General features: G+C 38.2%; 1 protein-coding gene across 1 annotated transcript in view; it reads right to left on the bottom strand.

Moving 5' to 3' along the window:
* The window catches only part of LOC137162472 (MAM and LDL-receptor class A domain-containing protein 1-like), a 40,436-nt gene extending 14,047 nt beyond the window's left edge, over nt 1-26,389 (bottom strand). Inside the window, exons 1-4 of the mRNA XM_067562333.1 lie at nt 26,377-26,389; nt 12,474-12,631; nt 6,105-6,197; nt 4,256-4,463 (exon numbers count right to left, since the gene is read on the bottom strand). Of these exons, the coding sequence (XP_067418434.1) occupies nt 4,256-4,463; nt 6,105-6,197; nt 12,474-12,617 (445 nt within the window). The 5' untranslated portion in view covers nt 12,618-12,631; nt 26,377-26,389. The remainder of the gene's footprint in view (nt 1-4,255; nt 4,464-6,104; nt 6,198-12,473; nt 12,632-26,376) is intronic.
* Nucleotides 26,390-27,039: the final 650 nt, after the last annotated feature.

Below are 27,039 nucleotides of genomic sequence, written 5' to 3'. Positions count from 1 at the left end.
GAGTATTTCAGAGTATTTGCTACTAAAATGATTTACACTTTTGCTGAGCCTAAAACATCTAATTTTTTTTGGTGAATTCAGAAGAATTAAGCTTCTCTTCAATATGGGTGATTTCAAGGGGCTTCTCACCAGACTTTCCAAACAGCAGTAAGTGCTTCTTATTTTTCGGACACAGTTTCAGAAAGTCATTCCTCATAATGATGTGGTAGCATCACAAATGCTGATTGGTGAATATAAGTGTCATCTATAGAAGTATAATATGGAAATGATGTCAGACTATAATTGTTCAGGTCAACAGCTGCTTTACAGAAATCCTGCAAGTAGCAGGACTACGAGTCTGATTTGTTTGTAATGTTTGCAACACATAACAGTGCAGTCTAAACAAATGCAGTACCTGAGTTCCATAAAAATAGTTTGCTTCATTAGCTAGCATGGATTTATCGAGGAGCTTTTTTTATATTTTATATATTTTATATATAAAAATTATTTTATATTCTTTTATTTTGGCCAAAAATTTAAAAATATCACTATAATCTTACTCATCCTTCAAGTTAGAAAATATGTATTCAGCATTTAGAAAACTATTTATGAATTAATTAATTGTGATCCATTCATTTATTGGCCCCCATTGTGAAATGGGAATTTAGGAATAGTTTTGAGAAGGAACTATGCAAAGAGGAAATTTTAAAAATGTAGACTTTGAATCTGCAAACATGTATTTTAGTAATTTATTCAGATGAGTAGGTTGATTTCAGTGGGATTACTCACATGCACAAGTGTTTGCAGGACCATGTCTTTACATTTCAGAAGTTTAGAAGAAGAAAGATATATTAGATATTTCAGATATATGAAGCACAGTATTACACCTCTGAATTAAAAGTTATGCAGAAGTATAATAAAATATTTACCTGTTTCTTATGATAATAATTTATAATTTTATAATATCATTTGTGTCAAGTTAGCATCAGTTAAGGAAAACATTTCCCCTCTTATTATAAAAAAGCAATTGCAATACAAAAAAATCCTGCATATCACTAGGTAACAGCTGGCTGCCTCTGTATTCATTCACAATGGAGAAGTGCCAGCACAGTACCATGAGAGTCCTTCACCAGAAGGAAAATACTGAGAATAAACGTGTCCAAGAATAGATGCTAAAGTATGTACCAATGTGCTGAGTAGGCATTTTGTTTAGAAATTCATGTAAAAAAATGTAATGCACTCAAAATGTTGTTGGTATCATTTTTCTGACTACATTGAAAATGGAGAGACAAGGTGGGGGAGGCAACTCTTTTTTTTTGGACCAATTTCTGTTGGTGAAAGAGGCCAGATTTACACTATGAACTTACATCGGTATAACTACATCACTCAGGGACGAGAACTCCCGTCGAGTAGCTACTGCTTCTTACAGAGGTGGATTAACCACGCTGATGGGAGAAGCTCTCCCATCAGCATAGTAGTGTCTTCACTAAAGCACTACAATGGTGCAGCTGCACCGCTGCAGCACTATATGTGTACACAAGCCCAGAGGCAAACTTTCGAGCTTACATAGAGCTCTTCTTCAGTTCTAGGAAAGGTACTCAGCTAAATACCAGATGAAACAGATTGGTTAGCATAAGTAGTTAACACATATTTCAAGGAACCATTCAAAGAGAAATAGCCAGGAAGGAAAGGAGAAAAAAACTGGGGGAGTTTATTTTCCATTGAAAATGTGCATAGTTGGGACGGTGGGTGAAAGGACACCTTGTGCATTAGACTTCTTCAGTTAAAGAGCATGGAAACTGTCAGAAGGATGGATTTCCAAAGCAGAGGAAGACCAATCAATGGAATAGTTCTAAGATGGAATTCTTAGGTTTGCTGAAGTTAGATCCATGTGGTATCCAAAAAGCTACCTCACATGATCTAATCTTAAAAATTATTATTTTTAAATATTTATTTCCTTTCTCCTTCCCTCTCACCCAGCACTATCTCACTTAGGAATAGCATATACCTGCTATGAGAGTCACTTGTTGCTCACTCAAATTTCAGAAAAGCAGTCTCACAACAAGATACATTTTTTAACTTGATGTGACCCAAATCAACAGGAAGCACATACTCCATGTAGCTCAAATTAAATTGAGCGTGGTGGTTTTCCCCCCTAAAATATACCTAGAACTCTCTGTCAGTACTACAGCACTTGTGCCATGTGGTGAAATCATTGTCATTCACACAATGCCCGAGTGGTGATGCCTGAGGCTTTTTGCATGCAATCTATATGGGAAAAGAGGAATGGACTCCTCTCCAGACCTAAAGAACTACTACGTAGACCGAGCTCTAGCCAATGAACCAAAGCAGGTTTTGAATGCATCTGGCCTGGTGTCAACTCTTCCGCAATGCCCTATCTCCATCCCCCCCAACACCCCAAATACTGTTGCAGAGCATAGTTCCATGGTCTGCAAGAGGTTCAGGGGCATCCTGCTGGCCTCTCTGCAGCCTGTCCTGCTGTGTTTCAGGCTTTCCACATCCATGTTAAGAGACAGGATTCCCCCACAGTGAGTTCCAGAGAGAAAAACCTATTGGTTTCTGAGTACGTACACTAGTTCTACTTCATAACCAGGAAAAATTGATGTTTGAGACATTTTTCCTTTGTGAGAAAATATAGGTTCTTTACTGGAGTAAATAATGCATCTGACTTGCCTGCTTGCTATATGTGAGAAAAAAAGGGCAGAGAAGAATCAGAAGGGGCTATGAACAGTACAGATAAAATATAATGAAAGTAAAACCATTAAGTATATGTAATTGTGGCAAGTTACCTTTGTTTTTTAATTAGATAATACATACTCTTAACAACTCTTGATAATAACTCTTAACAGTCCTCACTAAATAGGGCTTTATTCACTTTCATAAACAATTTTTGCCTCAAAATCATTTTTACTGAATTCCAAGAAAATATTCATACCATTATTCTCTTATACAGTCACTTTATATGGACCAACTGCTTGCTATCACTAAGCATCCATCTGATTAAAAATGGCCCTTAAAGCATTGAGGAATACACAATGCATAGAGCACTTTGCATTGGGCCCTGTTCCTCCTCTTAATGACGGCAATGGAAACAAATCCCACTGAGTTCAGTGGTGCTGGATCAAGCCCTGAAACAATGTACAAATGAACCAGTAAGGCTTGAAATAAGGAAATACCAAAGATGTTAAGCATTAGCTTTGGTTCCAAATCAGAAATAAACAATCGGAGCATGACTTTCCTTATTTATATGGTTGTTTAAGTGGTCAAAAAGATAATGATTTAGAGTGGAAGGCAGGGAGAGGGGGATATCATTTATAGTTTTTAATTCTTTTTAAATAATTTTAACAGAAAACATTATTGACCACAGTCTCAATCCAACCTAATTTTAGGTGGCTACACTTTTAGATGCACAGAAATTCTGATTTGCACCTGCAAGCTGCATTATATATGCAACGACCAGTATCTTATCTGTCATCTGAATGCATAAATTCAAGCATTTGGAAGCTCAGAAATGTAACCACCATATGCAAACAAACACACAAGTATACCATATACTCTTCATTTAGAAGACAGAGCTTCCATTAAAATTACTTCCACATGCAGCTTTAATCCAAGGCTAATAAATACTAGTATCGTCTATTAAATGTAATTACTTTCCTGTGGCTTTCATGGTGGAATTGTTGCTACTAAGCAAAGTAAACTTCAATTAAAAATGTCATGGCTAAGATACAGCTACTAAACTGAAGCAGTTACTAATTAAAGGCAGCTTCCAGGCGAATACACATAAATATTATATCGCCACATTACATTCACATACTCTCTCTTATTTAGTCACAGACAGATTAGAGAAAAACTCAAATAGCAAAATATGGACCCAGATTTTTTTTTTAAAATACCTTATAAATATATAAATAATTAGGGATAAGTCTAAAACAATAATATCATACAAATCTCTATGATCCTCCAAATTATTTTGGATTTATTATCTGGATCTGAATTTTGCTCCTGCATCCTAAGCTAGATATGAGAAGAAAGGAATGGAAAGAAAGATGATGTGATCATTTATGAACTTTTTTACATGAGCTTGTAAATCACATTAATCCTACACCTTCTGAATGAAAGCTGCTATATAAATAAGGTACTACTATTATCAGTTTTCTATCCAATTCTTCTCTGGTTATAATACAAATGTTACCCTTCTATACCACAGTGCTTTTTGGCACCATCTCTTTATAAAACAACTTAATTCACTTACAACAAGCTGTTGGATCTTCATCACTTCCATCAGAACAGTCCAGTTGATAATCACAGGCTGATCCATTGGCAACACACTGGCCATTGGCACAGGTGAACTCCTCTGGGGAGCAGAGCACTGATGATTCTGATGTTGCAGACTCTGAGAACTGGAGATTATCCAGACAGATAAACCCTGTCCTGCTCTGAATAGTTCCTTCAAACACAAACTGTGAGAATTGTTATTGTTTAAAATATCTGTGTAAGTATATGAACTGACAGAAGAAAACAGATTTTTCTTTCACTAAATGTAAAAAGATTTATTATAGATGGTGCAGGCAGCTTTCCTTTATAAGATTCTTAGAGCTGCTTATAACTATGCCAAACTTAAACTGTTTGGGCTGAAGTTTCCTATGCTGGATGTCTGCTTCACAATGAATTATTTTTTGAAAGTTTCAGTTAAAATAGTTCATCCGCTTCCAAGAGCGTAGCTAGGGAAACATATACTGCCCATGTTAGTTGTAAACCAAAAAAAAAAAAAAAAATTGTTTCATTGATAAGCTGTAGCCCCTCCATGCCTCAGAGCAGGGACTTAAAATTTGGTGTCAGGTTCACTCAAGCATCAGGGATGTGCCTTTTCCCAAACCTATGAAAATATGCCCAAATCTAGCCATGTTATAAGCCTCTGAGAATCACAGCAGGGAGCAGGCAGTTTGCGGTGGGGGGATAGGAATAGAATGAGACACAGACAGGCTAGGGAAGGAAGGGACTGCGGATGAACACATTTCCCTCCAGAACGTGAAACTGGATCCAGCATTCCTGAGTCTCAACCTTCCTCTTCTGTCTAGCAAATAGCTGTGAAATTTCTCCCCCTCTCCCTCTAGTGGCAGGTCCACATAGAAGATAAAAGCCTTGGACTGCTACCAGTTACTCCACAGCTAGAGGACTATGCTGAAAAAATTGTGTGAGATCATGAAATTATGTACTGTATCATAATGCATATACACAAGGGGGGCAAATTAATGCACAGGCAACCTTAATTCTGGCATTTCTGAACTTTTGAATACAGCTTCAATGGGGGGGGGGGGTGTTTTTTTTGTTTGTTTGTTTTGTTTTTTATGTAACAACTCATAGGCCGTAAGCCTCGTTCTTTATTCAGCCTGGCATCAGTTTTGTTACTTTACAGTTTCCTTGCCACATAATCCATGCAATGTAAAAGGTTTGTTGTGATCTGCTCATTCACTGAAATTCATTCACTCTAGTACACCTAAGGAGTAGGGAAACTGATTGTTTAGATATATTTAAGTAACCGTAATGAGCCAAATATTCTGTCTTTCCGCAGAAGATTTTTTTTTTTAAAAAGGATGGGTTTGCATACAACTTATGTATAAAATGCCAGAACAAATACAATATTACTAAAACAAAATTAGTCAGAAGAGAGATCTAATTGTTGACTGATGAATTTAAGAACTAACGACTAGAAAAATCTCCATTCTTCTTTGGATCAAAAGGGCTCTCTCCTCTCACTGACACTGGTATACATCAGGAGTAACTTCCTGAAGTTACTGAAGTTCCACTGGTGTTAAAATGGTGTAATAAGTGAGAGAAGAATCAGGCCCAAGATGGCTACTATATGGGCATACATTTTTGTACACATTTGTAATTAAAGCTACAGGCTTCAGGAAGTGTTTTGTTAGACTGGTTTCTGTTGAACTATAATCAAAGCCTAAATGGTACCCAGTCAATTAAAATCAGAGTTATTCAGATAAAACACAATTTTAGTTGGTTAGCTAAATTTTCTAAAAGCCTTAAAAACCATAACAAAGATTATGCATTTTCAAAAGACAAGTGCGTGCCTTTTTCACTCATACCTTGAATTTTTTCAGACTTGCTGGTATCTGCATATCTGCTCTGACCCACTCATTGTTAGTTGATGTATTGGTTTCCCATAGCATTTGTTCCCCCTGTCACATGAATAAGAAGAAGTTTTAAAGAAAAAGTTTATCTCCCTATGAATTATCTGAACTTTTATTTTTTGCCTTTGATCTTTTTATACCACAACCAGGACATCCCTTCTACCCTGTCATTTTGTGTGAGGACACATATTGTATTTGCGTGAGGACACTTTGCGTGAGGACACATATTGAGGACTGCATGTATTTATTTGTAGTCTTTACATTGCTCTTCCAGCATAGACTCCAGCGGAGAGATGGGAGGTAAGAGAGAAATTTTACAGTGATTAAACAAGTTAATTACTTAATTAATCAGGAGATAATCTGGCAGCAGTAAAATTAATTGCTGTGCATATTACTGCCATTTCTGTTGAAATTAGTTTGAATTTAGTGAGAGGTTTCTACTAAATATTGTGGGCCTGATTTTGCTCTCATTGAAAACAAAAGGCAAAACTCCCACAGATATTAATGAGAGGAAGATGGGGTCCCTATGTTTTTGGGACTGTTGGTTTATTTATTATTAAATATTATTATTTCTTATTATAACTAACTATAGTAACATGTGTTACCATTAAATTAGTTTTCCTCCTTATAACCGAATATAGGACTTATCAAAAGTGCCAGATCAACTGTGCTGAAAACTGAGTTCCTTTCCTATCCACAGAACAAGCAAAGAATGGGCAAAGCACTGAGAGATTCCCCACCAAGCCACAGCAATGTGCTTGAGCCCTCTGTCTCCATTCCAACTCTGTCTTCGAACTTTCTGCTGCAAATGACCAGAGGGCCAATTATGCTTATGCTCACTTTATGCAAGCTAGCTAAACCCGTTTGATTTGATAATCTTATGAAAATTCTCATGATTATTCTGCTTCTGGTCACAACCACAATTAGACAGGACAGAAGCCAGTTTAAATAAAAGAAAACAGACAAACTGAGCTTTTATAAATTTCATAATAAGTTTCCAGGAATGAGCAGAAAAGACAGGATGGAGAACATTAAGGAAAATATTATAATTGCATTATATAAATCAATGGTGCAGCTTCATGTGCAATAGAGTGTGCAGAACTGGTCACCCCATCTCAAAAAGGATATTGCAGAGTCAGAGGGGTCTCAGAGAAAGGTGCCAAAAATGATTACAGGATGTCAAAACTCTCTGAAAAGAGACTGAAAAGATTCGGATTGTTTACCTTAGAGAAAATGAACAAGTGGAGGCGTGATAAAAGGATATAAAATAATGAATGGTAAAGAGAAGGTCAATTGGAAACTTCTGTTCTCCCTGTCACATAACACAAAAGGGTTTTTTTTGGGGGGGGATTAGATGAATCACAGGGTCTGATCCTATAGGGCAATTTCTGTGTTCCTGAATGTTTGAGATATTCTGAATATAACCTATAGATTCACCCACCTCCGGTCAAACCAGAGGCCTAGAAGTGAAACTCTGTGTCCCATTACTGATCTCCACAGGCATCCATTCTCCAACTTTATTTAATCTTTTAGCTTTAATAATACATTGTGATCTTCCTTGAACTGAGACATATGAGGATCAGCTTGGAAAATTCAAGATAGGACCAATCTAAAACCTTCGTTCCAAATGCCAAGGGAGACAAGGAGTCAGAATACAGATTTAAATTTGGTGAGTCAGGCCCACTGCATGGTTTTAGAAATGTGTTTATAAATAATAGCCAGTGCTGAGTTGTCACACTGCTGTAAAATATAAATACTTCTCTACGTGTTCACGTCAGTAGTTCTGTGAATGTTTTCAACCACTTAGACACAGCTTGTCTTGTATACACACAGCAAACTGACTGTAATTTTGTAAAATAATGCTGGTCTCAAAATATAGTTTATAAATTGTGTATCAGGCATAATAGCCAGCCATAACATGAATATGCACTGTGAACCATACAGCAGGACAGATAACCACAAGCTATAGTTACAATTACTGCAAAATAAGACTATACTTTCTAAATATTTTATATCATCTTGTGGTCCTCAAAGTTCGCTGTTTGCTTAATGGGGCTTATCTGGATATTAAATTCCTGTTGGCATGTCACTAACTTCCTGAGGCATCCATCTCCCTTCTCCCTTTATTCCCAGAGCATATTAATAAAACAAAGTTGCAGAAACTGACACTTGCAAGTTCTGTACATTTGCCAGGATTCCAGCTTTCTACAGCTCCCTTTTTCATTGCAAGTACTGTAAATAAACTAGGGCACATCATTTTTATTAAATAAGGAATTGTTCCATAAAACAGATGTTACTATTCCTTCTAGTGGGCCAGCAACACCATGTCTTTAGTTGTTAGCATTAATTTCATCTGTAGAATTTTCTCTGTACAGTTTGTTCGTTGGAAACTTGTATTGTTTTTGCATGGATTAATCTTACTCCCTCCCTCTCTAAACCCATTCCTTTTCTTTTGCTCTTTTCCCCAATCTCCCCTTTAGAAGGTTCTGTATATTCTTCTTCCAGCATCTCCTCACTTGGAGATCTATGGGATTTATTTTAATGATGCAGGACTGGATGGAGACCAAAATTACTGTTGCTTAAAGCACATATTGTTGAAGTAGACTCAACCATATAAATATTAAATAGATGGGTATGCTGGAATCCTGGCTGTATTGTGTCCAGTTTCCTTCCTTCCAAGAATAATTTTTTGAGATGGGGCTGGGCAAGAGTTGTGGGATGTCTTCCTTTCTCTTACAGTGCATTAAGCTACCCTTACAGTTGGCATATATTTTCCCTTAACTATTTCCTCTTGAACTTCAGTTATAAAAATAAAATATTCATTATTTTTGACATTTCTCTACAAGTGCATTCACAAACACAGCTGTGGTGACTGCACTTATTTCCTCCCTGCTTCTTTCATTTTAGTGAGTAATATGGAACAAATACTTGCTTTTCCCCATGATATCTAAGGGACCACTTTTCACTATGCCTGCAGGGGAGTTTTTTTGTAAATATTATTGAACATTTTAAAATACTTCAATGCATGTGGATGAGGATAGGCCTTAGCATATAAACCTAATGGAAGGTTAAGAATTAAGTTATCTTTTCCTGCCTTCTCTCCACCTGCTTTGGGGCCCATATAATAAAACAAAATCACTCCAAAAATACAATGTGCTTTTAGCCTATTTTTGTTCTTTCCTCACCAGGGCTCTTCTCTGTGGCAGGTAAAAGCTATTAAAAATATGTATGAAAACCCTCTTTAAAAGTGTTGCCTTTGATGAGTTGGTGGCTCAGTCTCACAGATTGATTTCTGGGAAAACAAAATTAACCTACAAGAAAAAACACTCTTTTGGGGTTCAGCCTACTAGATCTGCGTACAACACCCCGTTACTGCTCATTTCCTTTCATTTTCAAGAGGAAAAAGGCTTCAAACTCTTAATCCTAGTTTTACTTCTTGAGGATACAACTCCTGCAGTGAAAATACATGATTAGGAGGCAAGAATTTCTGAGTCTGTCACAAACGTCCAGTCAGTCTCCAATTCTGCAAAGACTTAGGCATGTGCTTAACTTTATGCACAGTGAATAGTCTAACTGAAGGGAATGGATCTACCCACAATGCCTAAAGTTAAGCATATTTTTAAATCTTTGCAGGAGCGGGGCTTTAATTTCTACATGCCTCAGTTTCCCAATCTGTAAAATGGGGTATTGGTGTTCACCTCTTTTATGGAATTGAGGATACATTAATCAATGTTTCTATTGAGCCTTGAGGTGGAAGACAATCTGTAAGTAGCAAGTACTATCACTGTATTTCTCTGCATGCTTTGAGATAGGTGCTGTGCACATTGGAGGGGGGTTAAACTATATTTTTCCCATCCTTCTCCAAGCACAACAGACAGTAACGTAAGTTTCTATACTTCATTCTCCCAATGGGTATCCTGATCTGCATGATAAGAGACAATCTCAGTGTCCATTGAATCCTTGGCCTATGCTGAGATGGCCAACAAGGATGGTGGTAGTCATCAGATGGGATCAATTTTCTGTCTCTAAATTTGGGCCATATTGAAACTGATTCAGAGGTGAAAAAAACCTCTATTTTCCATTACAAAAGCTCTTAGTTTGCCCAGCTTCATCTCTCCTCTTTTCTGGTCATCCATCCTTGGATAGCACTCTTCACCCACTTCTGGGGGGGAATGTAATTTGGTAAGAGATCATCTAATTGTCAGTTCCTTTTGAATATTGCCCTGCAGTTCAGCAGCTCTGTTGGCTTCTACACAAGGAACCATTAGAATTTCCTGACACTTCAGTGGCTCATATTTTTGGCCAATTTTGAAGACTTGTTCTTTCTTCATCAAGAGCTTAGTCTGAGTAGTACTGGGTGTGGATTGATTACCCCCATCTTAAATATGAGGCGGTGCATTTCCAAGCTGAAGCCTGTGTATTTGAAGGGGCTTTTATGCAGAGTCTTTCAATGTGATTAACAGCTCATGGCAGTTCCAATTAAACTCATATAGAGTAAATACCTTTTGACTGTAAGAAAAGTGCAATAATTAGAACATCAAAAGAATAAAATAAATTGTGGAACCAGAGGAAGTCAAATTGACATAGGAACTGTCAATAAAACATCTTTGAATGTGCATATCAATGAGCCTACTTATCAATTAATTAGGTTAATCTCCCTGTGTTCTGGCGATTGAACTTTCTATCCTTCTTCCCCTATTCTCTCCCTTAAACAGGGGGGGAAAAAAGGAAAAAATAAACTAGTTTAAAATAACCAAGGCCTGATCCAGCAAAACACTTAAGCTTGTGCAAAATTTTAAGTACATGAGAAAACCCACTGAAGTCAATAGATCCATCTCCACAGATGGCAGAAAGGACTCTGTTGGAATTTATATAAATAGGAATACACAGACTCTATATGCCTAGTGTTAGCCGATAGGGGATTCCCGAAATTCTGGCCTGGAATGCTCACTACATACAGTTCCCTAATACAACACCGTGTGATAGATAAATATTCTCTATTTTACAGATAAGGAAATGAAACAGAAAAGTCTAGTGCCTTGCCCGTGGCAACATAATGAGTTTGTGGGGGGAAGTAGGATTACCATTCCTGCCACCCATTCCTATACTCAGGCCAGGTCTACACTACAGATCTATATCAGTATATCTACATTGCTCAGGAAAAATCCACACTTCTAAGCATCATAGTTGTACTGACCATCGCCCCTTTGTGTCGATAGCGCTATGTTGAAGCTCTCCCGTCAACATAGGTACTGCCTCATGCGGAGGTGGATTAGATACGCCCATGGGAGAAGCTCTCCTGTTAGCGTAGGAGCATCTTCACTAAAGCGCTACAGTGGCACAGCTGCACCAGTGCTACTGTGCGGCTGCAGCACTGTACGTGAAGACAAGCCCTTGGATCCTGAGACAACGCCACCGGGTAATGCTATTTCATATGTGAGCATTGTGCATGCAGCATGACAAAGCTCTCCCCCTTTTCTATACTTGCTGTGTGAGCTGACAATTTAATACTTTTAGTCCCATCATTAAAATATGGAGAGCCATTAGTTAATGAGACCAGCTGCAGTGTTCATGCCTGGAGTGAGTAACTGTACAGTAGCATCAATATAAAGTTCTTTGATGGGAATATTACAAGGGAGATGTTTACTAGGGATTTTCAGTGGCATCTCCGGAGCAGAATGTATCCCAGTTATAGATGAGGCGGGGTCAAATAGAATAGTTCGGGAGCCTGAGCCAGTATTTATAATTTAGTTTGTCATTAAATTTAGCACCCAGCACTATTTGTCGTGCTTGCTCATTCTGTGATACAGAATAAAGAAAAAATGTGAATAATAGGCGTAGGAGCTAGCTTGCATTCAATCACATGCAGATGTACAATGCAAGGATCTTTGCTCTCTGCTGCCTGTGCACACGGGAAAGGCACAATCTGGGTTCCCAGCTACCTACGCAGGTGGCATGACTTTCCCAAGGGGACCTAGCCCAGCATGAAGAGAAGCACACACTGCATCATTTCAAAGGGCACCACAGCTGCTGCTGCTGTCTGCTCACTGGAAATCCCAGAAGGCCTTAACTCTGGCTAAAACAGAGTTCCTCCTAAGGTTTAAAAGTCATATGGCCAAGTCCTCCACTGGTATAAATCAGTGCAACTCCATGAAGTTCAATGGCGCTATGGTGATTTACACTAGCTGAGGCTCTGGCCTGCAGTCTGTCCCTTAATGTGGATTATGAACACATACTACTAAACAAGGCTTCCTGATTTTTGACTGGCAAGAACAGGACTTTCATTTCTTTACAGTCTGAGAATGAATGAAAGTTTCTCCTTACCTGATTAGTACTCAGTAGCACTTTGAGAACACTGCTATCTGCCATGGAGTAATAAAATTGAAAATGGCAATTCTTGCCAAAGCAATGATACATGGAGCTGTTAAGATAAGCACTTTTGTGTAATGAGTTGTCATTAGCTCCCATACACACATAATGGCCTGAAAAAAAAGAAAAGAAAAAAGTGTATTATTTCACAAGACCACATCTTTCCTTCAGTCCTTAAAAATAAGGAATATTGTATTTCTCTCAAAAAGAAAAGTAATGGTTTCAGTACCAGGGACTGATTGTCTTGTTCTAAAGTTATGGAATGACATGACTTGAATAGTCATGAATTTCTTATAAAAAAGAGCTGTCATGATTTTGTTTATACTACAACCCCATGTATTCAAATTCCAGTACCAGCTGGCACCATCTTAAAGCTGTTACTTCAGACAGTAATAGTCTCGGACCACAACCTGTCCCACATTTTATGTAGCGGTCTCACATTTTCAGTCATTCTATATCTAATCATTGTTGCTTTTATCTGAAGTTTGCCTTTCTTCCTTCCCAGTGTGTTTCCAGTAAATATAGTTTACAGTAAAACCGCTATGGTCTCCAAAGAATGAAATAAGGGGGTAGGAGGAAATTCTTCCCTCCTGCAGAAAACACCATGAGGTGTAAGATCTCTACAGTGCTTATAAAGGGTCTTTAGCTCTGAGCTAGGATGTGTACACCAAAGTGTTGGCAGCACACTGTCTTTCCATCTGAAGCAGGAAACCAATTTGAGTTTTTCTTGACCTACTGCCACTCATAAAAGTGTTTCTACAGAGGCCTAAAAGAATACCTTATGTTCTCAACAGCCTCTTTTTATCTATCAGAAATAAAAAGACTAGACCCCTGTCCTTTAACAAATATAGCATAGCTTTTTTTTTTTTCTCCTGATTCATAGGCTTCTTTGCTATTTTCTGAAGCTCACAGTTAAGATATTCCATGACATCCTCATTTGTTATTAAGTCTAATGTACCTACTTCCACCTTCTGTAAATATAATTTTGATCTCAAATTTAGACCTTACTCCTGGAAACCTTTACCATTCTAAACATGAAAGGGGAAAATGTCATTTAATAAAAAAAGGTTATCAGAAGATTTTGTAAAAAGCCACATGCTCCCTCTCTTTGCCGTTCTTTTGCACTTGTTATTTAGGCTTCCATATTGCAATACAGTGCTTGCTATCTTCATGTCACAGAGAAAGCAATATTAAAAAAAAAACCAAAAAAATCAGCGTGCTAGTTTTAACAGATTAAGAAAGCATCTACATTTTTATGACTATTGCATTATGAGGTCAGCCATAAATTAACAATAGAGTTTCTTCTACCCATTTGTCAACTGAACTCAGAATCCTACAGCTGGTGACATCACATCTGGAAGTGAAGCAAATAACAGGGTTTTTTTATTTGCTGGTCGTTTTGAAAAATTGAAAAAATTTGGTTCATCACAGTTGGAAAATTCTGAAAAATTTTGATATTTTGAAAAAGTCAGCAAAGATTTCATTTCAGGTTCAACAAATATTTTGTTGAGCCTGAAATGAACCATTTTTTGTTGTTGTCAGGCACTTTTTAATATAAAAGCAAAGCAAATGAAAAGGCTAGATTAAAAAACAAACAAATGGGGGTTGGCATTCCCATTTACACCTTACTGATCATTTCAAGAGGGGTGGGAAGGAAGGGCATGATGCACATATCAGCCTGCGCTCTAGGGTCTGAGCATGGTTAGAGCCAAGAGAGCACATCACCATGGGGCTATGGTATGCCAGCAAGGAAAAAAATCTGGATTCTTCTTTAAGTGAGGACTTCCTTAGGACTGAGGACTCCAGTTATACTACTAGACAGTGCCCTGGAGGAAAGCATCTGCCCAGGCTCTCTTCTCCCTAGTTATCAGGAAAGGGTTTGGTTCTTATTTTGGAGTCTTGATGTGGTTACATGGGAATATGATAAACAAGTCTTGGTGGAAACACTTTATAGATAGGACAAGACAGATTTATGTGCCCCTACCAGTATACTAACAAAGATTTTTTTGGAAATTGGAAATGGTGTTAAAAACCATTTTAAACTTTACTGCAAGAGGACAGATGTGCTGTACAAGGCCACTACATTCAGAGCAAAAAGAAGATGATAGACACTGAAAGGCATTCAAATAAATGCCCTTCTTCACTAAATTTAAAGAGATTTTGGCCTACAAGGTTATGAGGAAGTGGCGAGAAGCAACTTTGGAAATCCCATCTGCTGAAGACTCTCTTCTCACAGCTTGAAATAATTTAAGAAAAAATCAGGAGAAAATAACATACATTTTAATGATTTTGGCCATTTTCACTACATACCCCTGATGGGATTTTCATCAGTAGTTACTTGTGAGGTTTTTTTGTTTGTTTGCTTTAAACCAAGATGTAGAATCTGTTTTGATTTTTTAAAAATATATAATAAAGCAAATGTTTTTGACATTCAGAAAACTGGCTTGCTTTGTTTCTGATTAAATAAATAACTCCATGAATAAGGGAAGGCAGAGTAATACTATACAGGAAGAAAGAAATATGGGAGCCATATGCAGTGTGGTGTAGGCTTAGAGACTGAAAAAGTTTTTTAAAAAACTAGTAATGGGTAGAAAATACAGTAAGGATAGAAACTATTGGGTTAGAGGCAGGAAAAAGTCTGAAAGAGCTTTTAACTTTAGAGAAACTAGGAGAAATAAAGTAACAGAATGAGTGGGGAAAAGAAGCAATACAGCTAAAAAAAAAAAAAAAAAAAGCCAGCCAAGGTCAGAAAATATTTTATTAAATTTAAGAATACCAGGAAAGGAGGATTACTCAAATCCTATAAGCAATTCTTTCTTTATAAATATAATTGTCTAGACCTCGGCTCCATAATTTAGTTTCTTACCTCTCCCTATTTATGGTAGTGAAAGCTTTCATCAAAATCACAAGCTGGAGCTTAGTCAAGCTCTATTTGCAAGTTTGAACCTTCATACAAGGCATTTTTGAAGTTTCTCAACACTATAGCTCTGCTTTTTAGCATTTTAGTCATTAAGATGACCTCTGCTCTCCCTTTATAGCTTGAATAATTAGCAAGAAAAGAAATGCTGAAAAAGTGTGTATCAAGCAGAGAGGAGCTCAACTATTTCAGAATTGTTGGATGCCTTCCAACATTTATGGAGAATTCACTTCTGTGTATTGCTCTGCCTTTTCTCTCATATTTCTCTGTGTTGTTTCTCCTTTGTGATATGAAGTGTTTAGAGCAGCCCCAACCCATTTTTTATGGAGAATATATTCAGCCTACTCAATTAGTTGTGTCTGTTTATCCAAGTAATGATATCCACGTACCTATACAATAGACATTTCAAAACATGTTTATTTCCAACGAGATTAATTAAGGCATTAAATTTGACCCAGTCATGTACCCAATAACCATTTCAGCAGGTAAAAAGGGTGTTTAGCACCTAAAGAAAAATGATCAATCCTAATGGCAGAAATGAAGGCTCGTAGCCATTACTGACATAGTACTGCACTAATAAGTTAGTGAGTATCACTGGCTGAGGCAATATCCTTCATGTAAGGTGTTAAATTGAAGTGCCTTCTTTGCTAACTGTCCAGGCAGAAGTTAAAGGTCCCAGGATAATTAAAAAGTATGGAGGAATCACCTTGCTTTTCTAGGCAACATTCCCTCCAACACATTTTAATGTCCAGAAACACATATTATTAAGAAGAGCATATAGCAATCAAATACTGTACTATCATCTTCCTCATTGTTATAAAATGCTTTGGGATACAATGTTGAAAACATCTAACCAGCTGTTATATTTTTTAAAGCATCTATATCGGCTACTGTGACATTTTGCAAGATGTACATTGCATCTCTGGGCTCAGCAAAGTTCAAACAGCAATCAATAGACTATAGGCTTAAAAGCTACCATTGCCCCTAGTGCTACATAAAAACTTTGGTTATAGTCCTAACAGAAAAGTCAAGTACGAAATGGGCTTGGAGATTCATTCCATGTAAAACATTTGCATTTTTTATATTTGTTAAGCTTTTCAAAAGTCTTTGCCAAAATATTGTATTAACAAGTGTTGTATAGCAGCTCTGAATCCCTGGACTATGATAACTAAAGCTGCATTTTTGTTATTAGAATTGTTACAGATAGGGCAATTTCCTGCAATATCGTGGATAATCCTGATTGAATTAAGTTTATATATCATTATGGACTAGGGATTGCATGTAATTCCATGTGGAAGGGGGACCATAGCCCTCTAGGGATTAAGAACAGTTGAGGGGTGGGGTGTGACCCAGCAAATTCACTCAAGTTGTAACACCTTGTGATGGTATATACAAACCCACACTGAAGAAAAAGGGGCTAAAGAGCTGCTCTGGGCCCAGGCAGCCCCATTACATTGCACCAACAAATCTTGCACAAGCTGAAGTTTAAAATGGGAAACAAAGTAGCTCGGTGGCAGGGAGGCAGCTGACCCACACTCTGAATTCCTGGGAAGTAGCACCACAGGAGTTCTTGCTGCCTGAGGCTTTGTGATGCTAATCTGAACAAGCCTGCAAAGGAGGGCAACTTTTGAAGGTCAGAAATGTTTTTTTTTGTTTTTTGTTTTTTGGTTCAGTTCTTTATTTTACTCTGTGTGAAAGGGGGGGGGGGGGGAAGAAGTGATTGAGAGAGGTAGTTGCATAGAATCCCAAGGTGCAGGGCTTAGCTGCTTACCATTGGGCCCTGTATCAGAGGTCTAAAAGGACAGACCGCCACCAGGCAGAGCTATAGTGAGAAAGGGAAATGCCCAAGAGGAAGACAACTTGCCCACCCCGGCCTGACTACTAGGCAACACTGACAGTGAGTGGTCCCCTTCACATGCCTCCAGAGAGCTACTACTACCTGGAGAGAGGCTCACATTTACTGGTTCAAACTGGATTCTCCAGGGACCAAACAGACAAAGAAAGGATTTTTTTTTGGATAAATAACCTGAGTTTAAACTGACTCAGGACCTTCATTCTGATCCAGCAAATGGACAGGACCTCTGGTCTGAGGGGGGGCCCCAATTCTTAGGAAAGGGTTGGAAGGACTTTGGACTGGAAGGGATGGAAGACTGAGTGTGCTTGTTCTATGCTGAAACTGTGATGAGCTTGGACCACAGGAAAAAAGCCCTGTCTGGGGTCTGAAGGACTAATCACCAATCAGAGCCCTTGTTGGAATGAGGGGGTGATCTCTGGTAAGCTTATTAGTATGTGTGAAGGTTCTTTTATTGCTTTTAATAGGTTTTCTCTAAAATTCTTTTACCTTAAGAATAAATGTGGTTGCTCAGAAAGAGCTGTGTGGCATCTTAATTGTGGCACTTATATTGTTTCATGTCCATGAGGAGAAAAATAAAACTGGCCTGCTTAGGAAGTTTGACTTTGCTGAAGAGTTCACAGTATAGGCAGGGAATTGTGTGGTCTGGAAACATCCCGGTCATGGGGGAGAGAAACACAGGTCTCCCTCCAGGAGAGGTAACAGCTGAAGAGCTGAGAGCCTAGAGAGGGTGCCCTTGCTGGACAACAAGGGGGAATACAAGTGCAGTTGCCCTTAACTGTGACAGGAATCATAGATCTATTCATTTTCATATTGTATTTTAAAAATATTAATTATATAGATTTTCTTTGCCAGTGGGGGTTGTCCAATTAAAGGTGAAAAGTGAAACTTTGGAACACATGGGCGACTAATACAGAGTAGTACCTTACAATAACACTGCTGTGACAAAAAGGAAGAGACCAGGGGGCTTGGAAGGATTTAATTCACTATGGAATCATTACTCCCTGCACATAGGTAGGACAAAAAAATATTAGAGTAAGGTTTGATTTACCAAAGATCAGCTCATTAAGCAACTTAGATGAAAACCCTTCATGTTGTCATAGTATGTGTTGATCTTTTTATTCATAGTAAATATTCAGATATAAAGGCTAGTTTAAGTACAAAATAAAGCATGCAATGACTTTTAATTTCCACAATGTTTCACTCTGACTTTTCCTAAAAATTGCCAGTGTTAATGACAGATAATAACCATGTATTTATTTAATATTCTTACCGCCAGTATCATTGATTTGATCTTTCAGGGGGGCTGATTTTGAGGCAAAATTGCTTCCTGCTTTTGTGCGCACCCAGGAAGAGTGTTCAGATGATGAATCCGAATTCCAGTCACACATGTTAAGCTCGAATCGGCAAATGTGCTGCTCTAAATGGGAAAGCAATTATTTATGAGATTCCCCTTAGAGATTACTGTTCATTAAACTATTAACTTGACAACCCTTCTGCCTCTGTTTACTTCACAAGTAATCAGCCTAGCAGTCGGTTTATCTGGTATTTTAGGTTGCCATCTTTAGTGATATCACTTCAGAAAGTCAATCCCTAATGGTAGATAATTCTTCCAGAGTGACATATTGCAATTTATGTTAGCCAATCATTTTTTCCTCTGTAAGGTCACTCCCAGAGAGAGAGAGTTTTCAAGGGCCATCATTAACTTAATCAAAAATGACATGTCATAGAAAGAAAATATCTATTCATCTTTCTAAATGATAGCTATATAAAATCTGAAATAAAGTGGCAAGTTAAATTCAACAATATCTCCATAATACTTACAACAGAATATGTACGGTCAGAGGGAATGCTGAATACAGTACTGCAAAGGTTTATATCTGGAATGCAAGTCCATTCCACGAATGAAATCCTTCTTAACATTGTAACGTTTCATTCATTAGCTGATTATTAAAACTTGAGATGCCTTGGGTATAGCTGAAAACCTTCAGGCATTAGCAGTGGCCAGCATTTTAAAAAAAAGCAATACTTACTTGTGGTTATCCCATTATATCTAAAATATACAGACTTTTCTTACAGTTATAATAAGAAATCTTCATTGTAATTGTTGACTTTTTAATGGCAATCACAGTATCTCAGAAACGGCAGGTATTTTTTTAGATGTATGCAGGCTGGGGGTGCACAAGGAGAGGCAATCAGGAGCATAGGCCCCCCAATAATAATTGGGGGTACAGAACTCCTCTGACCCGGGACCACAGTGGCAGGGGAGGATGGGGAGAGCGAGCTCCTCCCGGCCCTGGAGCCACAAAAGGGAGAGCAAACTCCTGCCAGGGCCAGGGTGGAGCGAAGAAAGAGTGAGGTCCTGCCAAGGCAGGAGGAAGGAAGAGCGATCTCCTGAGGCTGGGAGGGGGGAGGGAGGTAAAAGTTAAATTTCTGGACACACCCCTGAAAGCAGGACAATAATCTTGTTGCCTGATGGTGGTGCAAGATATATTATTGTTTAACCAGTTTCACACTTGGTTTGTTCCAAACTCCTGCCAGTTTACATGGAAACATCTTAAAGCTACTGGCTGCAAGAATCAGCAGCTTCCTCTAAAGCCCCCTGCAATGCCACATCATGGACTATCCTACATGAAACACTTTGCAGTAACATGAGTTTCACCTGTACCAGTGGATGCCCAGTGTGTTTAGTTTGATTTCACACCCCCAAAATTTGGAGTATTTGAAGAAATTTCAGTCGCCTGATCATTACTGGCAGTGGAGAAAGTAGAAATGCAAAAAGTCACTTTTCATGTGCAAATTTGCACTTGTGACACAAGGAAGGAGAAGAGGTCCCCAAGGCAAAGGCAAAGGTTTAAATAAATGAGCATAAGGCAGGTAGGCAGTTCTTGTTTTATTCCCAGTTATGTCCCTCACAGTTCCTAATATTTCACACGTATGGATTTGTGCTTACATAGCACTTTAGAAACAATTTTAACAGTATGTATGAAATGGAAAACTAGCTGAGGGGAAATTAGGCTCAAAGAAATTGACATGCCCTTGGGTTATACACAAGAAGTCACTGACAAAACCAGGATTAGATTCTAGATCTCAAAAGCCAGTCGTATGCTTAATCCATCAAGCCGCAATGACTTCACAGACAAGTAAATGGGCAGTTAAGTATCACCATTTTTATAGTCTTGCAAACTCAGAAAGATTAAGCACTTTGCCAGGCAAGCACTGTTGTCTAATTGATTATGCCTAATACTGGGAATCAAGAAATTTGGGGTCTAATTTATGTCCTGACACTGGTTTGTTGGGTAATCTTGGATACATGACAACTTTTGAGTCATTTTCATCATCCACAAAATGGGACTGTGATATTTATTTGCTTTTTAGGGGTTTTTTAATAACATAAGAATGGCCATATTGGGTGTGATCAATGGTCCATCTAGCTCGACATCCTGCCTCCTGACAGTGGAGTGCCAGATGCTTCAAAGGCAATGAACAGAACAGGGAAATTATTGCATAGTCATCCCCCGTCATTCACTCCCTGCTTCTAGCAGTCTGGGATTTAGGGACATGCAGAGCAGGACGTTGTATCCTGACCATCTTGGCTAATAGCCATTGATGGGCCTATCCTCTATGAACTTTTTTGATAACTGCAACTCCAGTTGTGCTTTGGCCTTCCTAATTTCACTCCTGCATGTTTAAGCAGTATTTTTATATTCCTCCCTGGTCATTCCCCTTCTTGTAAGTTTCCTTTTTGTGTTTAAGCACACTGAAGACTTCCTTGTTAAGCCAAGCTGGTCGCCTGCCATATTTCCTTTTCTTTCTGCAGATTGGGATGGTTTGTTCCTGAGCCCTCAATAAGGTTTCTTTAAAATACAGCCAGCTCTCTTGGACTCTTTTCCCCCTCAAATTAGCCTGCCAGGGAATCCTGCCCATCAGCTCCCTGAGGGAGTCAGTCTGCTTTCCTGAAGTCCAGGGTTGGTATTCTGCTGTTCTCCTTTCTTCATTTTGTCAGGATCCTGAACTTGACCATCTCATGGTCACTGCTGCCAAGGTTACCACCCATTTCTACTTCCCCTACTTCATGTGATGTTATTGAATGGGACACTTTTTCATTTGACTGTTTCTCCTCTGTTCCTATTTGCACTTTATCAACTTCTATCCTCTCTTCTTTACCAAAATATAGAGAATCCCCTTTAATAACTCTTCTCCTGTAAGGGATTGTCTCTGTCCAAACCATGTGCTCCTCCACAGCTGTCGGTTTTCCCCTTTTCAAGTGCTATATTGTAAAGCATATTTAAAAGAGCTGGTTGGGAATTTTTCAATTTTTATTGGAAAATGCAGATTTGTCAAAACCAGAACCGTTTGCAAGAAAGCATCAGTTTTGATGAATTTTCCATTTCAAATACTTTGAAAAAACTTTTAAAACTTTCAAAATTGCCAAAATTTTGCATTCTGACATTTTTAAAGCAAGTTACATTTTCAGATCAGAATAACTTTGTTTTGAAACTTAAGTTAATTTATAGTAAATCTTAAAAAAAAAAAAAAAAAAATTAGAACATGAAAATTAGAAAATGAAACATTTTGATGGACCTGATCTGATTTGGGGAGGGGGTAAAATTTTTTTTGAAGATTTAGACTGTATTTTGACAGGAAAACCTTTCAAAATTTTGATTCTTGCAGGAGGGGAAAGCCATATCCCTCCCAACTCTAGTTATTAGGGGCATGCTGTGGCAGCAGTTGGGCTAGAGCCCACAATCTTCTGGCTCCCAGCTCTGTGTTAATACCTCTAAATCACAGAGGTTCACTTATACAATCCTTACATTAAGCCGTCCCTCTTTATATCAGTAGTTCCACTTAGTAGAATTAATACTAAGTCCTGTAGGATTTGGGGACATTACCACAACTTTCTAAAGTTCCCTCAAAGCTGTCATCTGTGACTATCTACAAGTGTCCAGATAGAGAAAAATGATTTTTTTAAAATAAATATTTCATAAAATTGCTCCAGGTTGGCAGCAATTTAGCAAACTTAAAGCATGGAACTTTCTCAAAATAAAACAGTCCCTTCCTTCCCCTCTCCCACATCCATTGGGAATATTCATTTTCACAACTCTATTTGCTTTTCTTGTGGCAAGATTAGAATGAAGATACTTGAAAATGAATGTCAGTATCTATTTTTTCTGTAATAGGAACATAGACACTTGGATGTACATAGAAGGCCTTTGAAATACAAGCTCCACTAGATATGCTATTATAGGAGGCTTTGTTCTAAAACAGCTCTATTGCATTTATTTAACAATTAAAAGTCATTTCTGTGCAGTTCAAATGGGTTTATATAATAATTGCAAATCTGTGCTTCTTTTGAGCTATTTAATTAAGCATCAGCCACAATTTAGTCAAATATCTTGCTTTCTTTCTCATAGGCCTGTTTATGTTCATGCTTAACTTCACTATCATGAAAGGATTGGGGCCTAATTTGCCATTTTTAATACATGTAGAAAAGCTGAAATGACCATATACAGTTTAACTGCAAAGTACAAACTTCAGAAGCTTTTAAACATAGAGTGGTCACTCTGTTGATGTCAAGTCAACCCAAGCTGACTTTCATGTAATATGTCACTTCTACAATTTTGCTGAATGGCAGACATGGACGAGCCTCAGAATAGTGGGGTGCAGTTTGACATTTCAACGGTCATTGCTTAATGATGACCTCAATGGGAGATTTTTCTACAAGAGGACTACAGGATGTAAGTCTACTTAAATAATCAGAGTTTAGTTGATTATCTGGTTTTAAAAAAAGAGAGAAGACTAACCGGGTCTTGAGATTTTTATATTTAAATATATCTGGTCTAATACATTTTTCTAATGTTTTGGTCTCCATAGAAAATATTTTTGTTATGAAGTTGGATAAAACTCTCATTTTAATTCTTGGCTATTTTTAAATTCAGGCATAGGGAGCTATGTACAAGAAATCTGTGGGAGGTAGAGGAGAAGTGTGGAGAGGATTGCTGGGGGAGAGCTGAGTAGGCAAAGGCAATAGCAGAAGGCAGTTCCTTGTGCAGCAGAGGAAGGTGGGAGCGAAGAGGGAGCAAAGGAACTGAGGACAGAAGCAGGAGAGGTGTGTGTGGAGAGGGCATGTCTCTTTTTCAGCCCATTCAGAGCCATAACATTGATTAATCACCTGTAGTGTGTTTGTGTCTTGTTTTGGGGGAAAACCACATCTGTTTTGAGTGGACAGGCAGAGTTGGGACCAAAAACCTTTTTTTTTTTTTAATAACACCCCCCTCCCCAAACAAGCTAATTTGTGCATTATCCCAAAAGCTTAGTTTTATATCAGTGAACACCAATGTAGCTCCATGTGCAGAATGGCTGGTACATAGAGTATTGTGCCAGAAAGGGTTTCTGGAGAAATGTTAAGTTTCACCACAAATTTCATGAAATCTAAACTAGTCTCCATTTAGAGTCTTCTTAGTCATCCATTTCACAAAGACCAGCACTATAAGGAGTTTACAGCTCAGCGGGTCATTAATCTGACCTTCCATTTAAAACATTCTGCAGTAAAACTCTTTTCTGGAATGGAATTAAAGCCCTTCCAATTCTCTGCTCTTTGGTGCCTGAGATGTCATCTCAGGAAGTTAACTTCTCACCTCACCTACAATGCACCTCTAAATTTAGCTGTGACAAGTAACGGTTCCTGTTTGAGCATATTTGATGCGCTGTGTGCTGCTGCAGCAGATCAGTGGGTACATCATGCTTTGCATTAATGTATGTAAGAGAAGCTTAACACTTAGATTTAATGTATTGATTCAAGTGTCTAATTTTGGTTCCACATTTTAACTCCTTTATTTCTTTAAGAGGTTCTTTTTTAGTGTTTGTTTTTGCTTTAAAAGAACCCTGCTTGTTAATGAAGCCAGTAGATTTTTAGAGACACACATACTATTTGAGAAATCCGTACATTAAGCAAGGACATATTGGCTCATTGCCCAAAATGACAAATTTTTTTTTTTTTCTCTCTAAACCACTCCCATTATCCCATCTCAGCTGCAGAAATCCTCCAAGGAAGAGACAGAGAAAAATTACATTTCTGCATTGAGTGTTTCACTGACTCGGTTTCAAATTTGGTCTTGTAAAAAGCCCACTGTAGAATAGTCTCAATTCTCAAAGTATGTCCAAAGCCTTTAATTTGGTTCCCAGCACTCTTAATCAGCCTTCCTGGATAACAATTACAAGCGGGTACTGGCATATAAATAAGTACACCTGGCCTCCTACTTTGCTTCTACAATTCACAAACACAGGATGGCGGAGGCATGGAGATACTTGTAACACCGCAAGTTTCTTTACCTAAAATTTGATTTCCCTGTTTAAAGAAAGATATGTCCTGTGAAATAAACATTAATCTAGCCCTGAATGATCAGGATACCAAAGATTTGCATTTGACTCTTAAAATTAAGATAACATTATCCACAAGTTCAGCATTCTAAAATGTTAATCAGATTGCACATCTACTTTAAATGTCTGTTCTCATTGCCTTCTCAGGGGAACCTCCTATTTTGGACTCCAGTGCACAAAACTGTTTGCAAAAGCTAAATATATCAGACATAAATTCTGCATTCCAGAAGAGAACATTGTGATGTTGGCAGACCAAGCACTGGCTCATGCCAAGGTCCCCATGTCTCAACTGCACACTAATAATACATAACTGAAATCTATCTGGCTCACTTGTGGGTTAATATTGATAAAATAGGTACGAGAATAAGAAAGCGTTCAGTGTTTGGACTATTCAATGCTTGTGAGTTGCTGCATGCATTAATCTTACTTGTAATATCTGTATTACAGCTGTAATGTAATATTTGAGTGGATGTAGGCGTGAGCCTCTGACTATGAATTGCCATACAGGAGAGGGACATTAGTGTAAAGAGCTGCTCTTTTACAGAAACTGTTATACACCTCCTGAAATAAAAAGAAGACCCATCAATACCAGACAGGTTATGGTAGGCTCTTACAACTGGAAGCTCCCTGCATCTGGACTGAGGAATCATCAACAAAAGGACTAAAGACTCTTATTGTTCTGCTCTCCTCCTCATGAGAGTGGACTGCTCTCATCAACTGAGTTTGCAGCTCAGAGCATATGGCAGGAGGGGTATAAAAACCCCAAAGCAAAGAAACTAAGGATCTCTGTGTTACTGGGTCTCGGGGAGGGGAGGGAAGGCAAGGTGTTTCATATGCATAACCCAACTGCTTAGTCTGGGTTAACCCTAAAGGACAATCTGATCTGCTAATTATCTTTTAAAACCTAAGATTAACTAATTTGTGTGTCTATATTCACTTGCTTTAAACCTTGTAATTATCTCTTTAATTTCCTTTTCCAATGTAATAAATCTTCATAAGGCTATTATAGGATTGCCTTACAAGCATTGTCTTTGGTATGAGATCTAAGGTGCAATTGATTTGAGGCAAGTGACTGGTCCTTTGGGAATAGGAGTAACCTGAATATTGCTGTAATTCTTGGAGTAAGGGCCATCTTTCACAGAGAAACACTCATCCTTGAGGCAAGAGAGACTAGAGTATCCATGGGGCTTCTCTGACACTCCAAGGCTGTTAATGTGTCTGAGGAGTTTGCACTTGGCTGACTTACACTGACTAAATGGCTGCTTAGAGGCAGCCGAGTAGCACAAAGTAACTGCAGTGCAGCAGATGATCAGGGCCTTAAAGTTTCAAAAAGTGTCTAGAGGGTTTGGGTTTTTGTTTTGTTTTTTTAAAAGGGTCAGCTCCACAGCTTTCCTCGGCTGCCTGAAAACATTAATTCTCAGGCAAAGAACAGCAGATCTTTCCTGCCTATTGAAGATTTTTTGGTCTTATTTATGCAGGAAGTTCTTAAGGCATTTATAATAACAGATTTTTTTTAAGTATGTATTGTCCCTCCTTGTGATTGTGTTGATGAAATCTGACAGCGGATGGTTTGGAGGAATAAAATATAAGCCCCATGAAAATGATTAAGGGGTTGAGAAATCTTTTGAGTACAAAATGGCCTTTTTGCATTTTATCTTTTGGCTTAAGGGGGAAAGAATTATTTGGGTGGTTAAAGAAAGGATTCTTACCGAGTGCTGGAAAACATCCTCCACTGAAAGAAATATCATCAATAGCAATGGAGTCATCTGGTCCCTCGGCCTCAAGTGTCCCTTGAATGACAACCTGCATGATGTTTAACAGTAAGTTAGGAGGAAATTCCATTCATGTTGTCTCACATACATAAAAGGAAAAAATTATACCTGCATGCTGCAGACACCCAGAAGTTGTTACATTACATGAACTAACAGTCTAATCACAAAAGAATATACACTGTAGAGTTTCCACTTGAAATAAAAGCAGCTCAGGTCATACAAAAAAATTCTCAGTGGATTAATAGCCTGGCTTTTAATCACTATTGTGGTTTTTGTCACCATGGATAAACACCCTAACCATGCTTCCAGGTCAAAAGCTAAGTTGACTATAACCAAAAGGTGCATGCACACCACAAAAAATGTATTCCTTTCAGAGGAACTAAGTAAATTAGGGTCATGGTGGTTAAGAGATAGAAAAGACTTATCGGATTATCAAGTCCCTCCTTACACCAGGGCCTGGGAATAGTAAGTGTGCTCTTTTTTCATTTTCAAAGTTTACCAGGCAGAGATCTGGAGCAGTGTCCAGGCAGGACATTTAATGCCATTCCAGCCAGCAAACTTTTTATCAAAAGAAGGGCCCAAGACTGCAGCTTGGGAAGC

The sequence above is a fragment of the Emydura macquarii genome, unplaced genomic scaffold (genome assembly GCF_026122565.2).
Source record: "Emydura macquarii macquarii isolate MOO-44397 ecotype Brisbane River unplaced genomic scaffold, CSIRO-AGI_Emac_v2 contig_2422, whole genome shotgun sequence".
NCBI classification, from domain to species: domain Eukaryota; kingdom Metazoa; phylum Chordata; order Testudines; family Chelidae; genus Emydura; species Emydura macquarii.
This window is presented reverse-complemented; position numbering and strand designations above follow the sequence as displayed.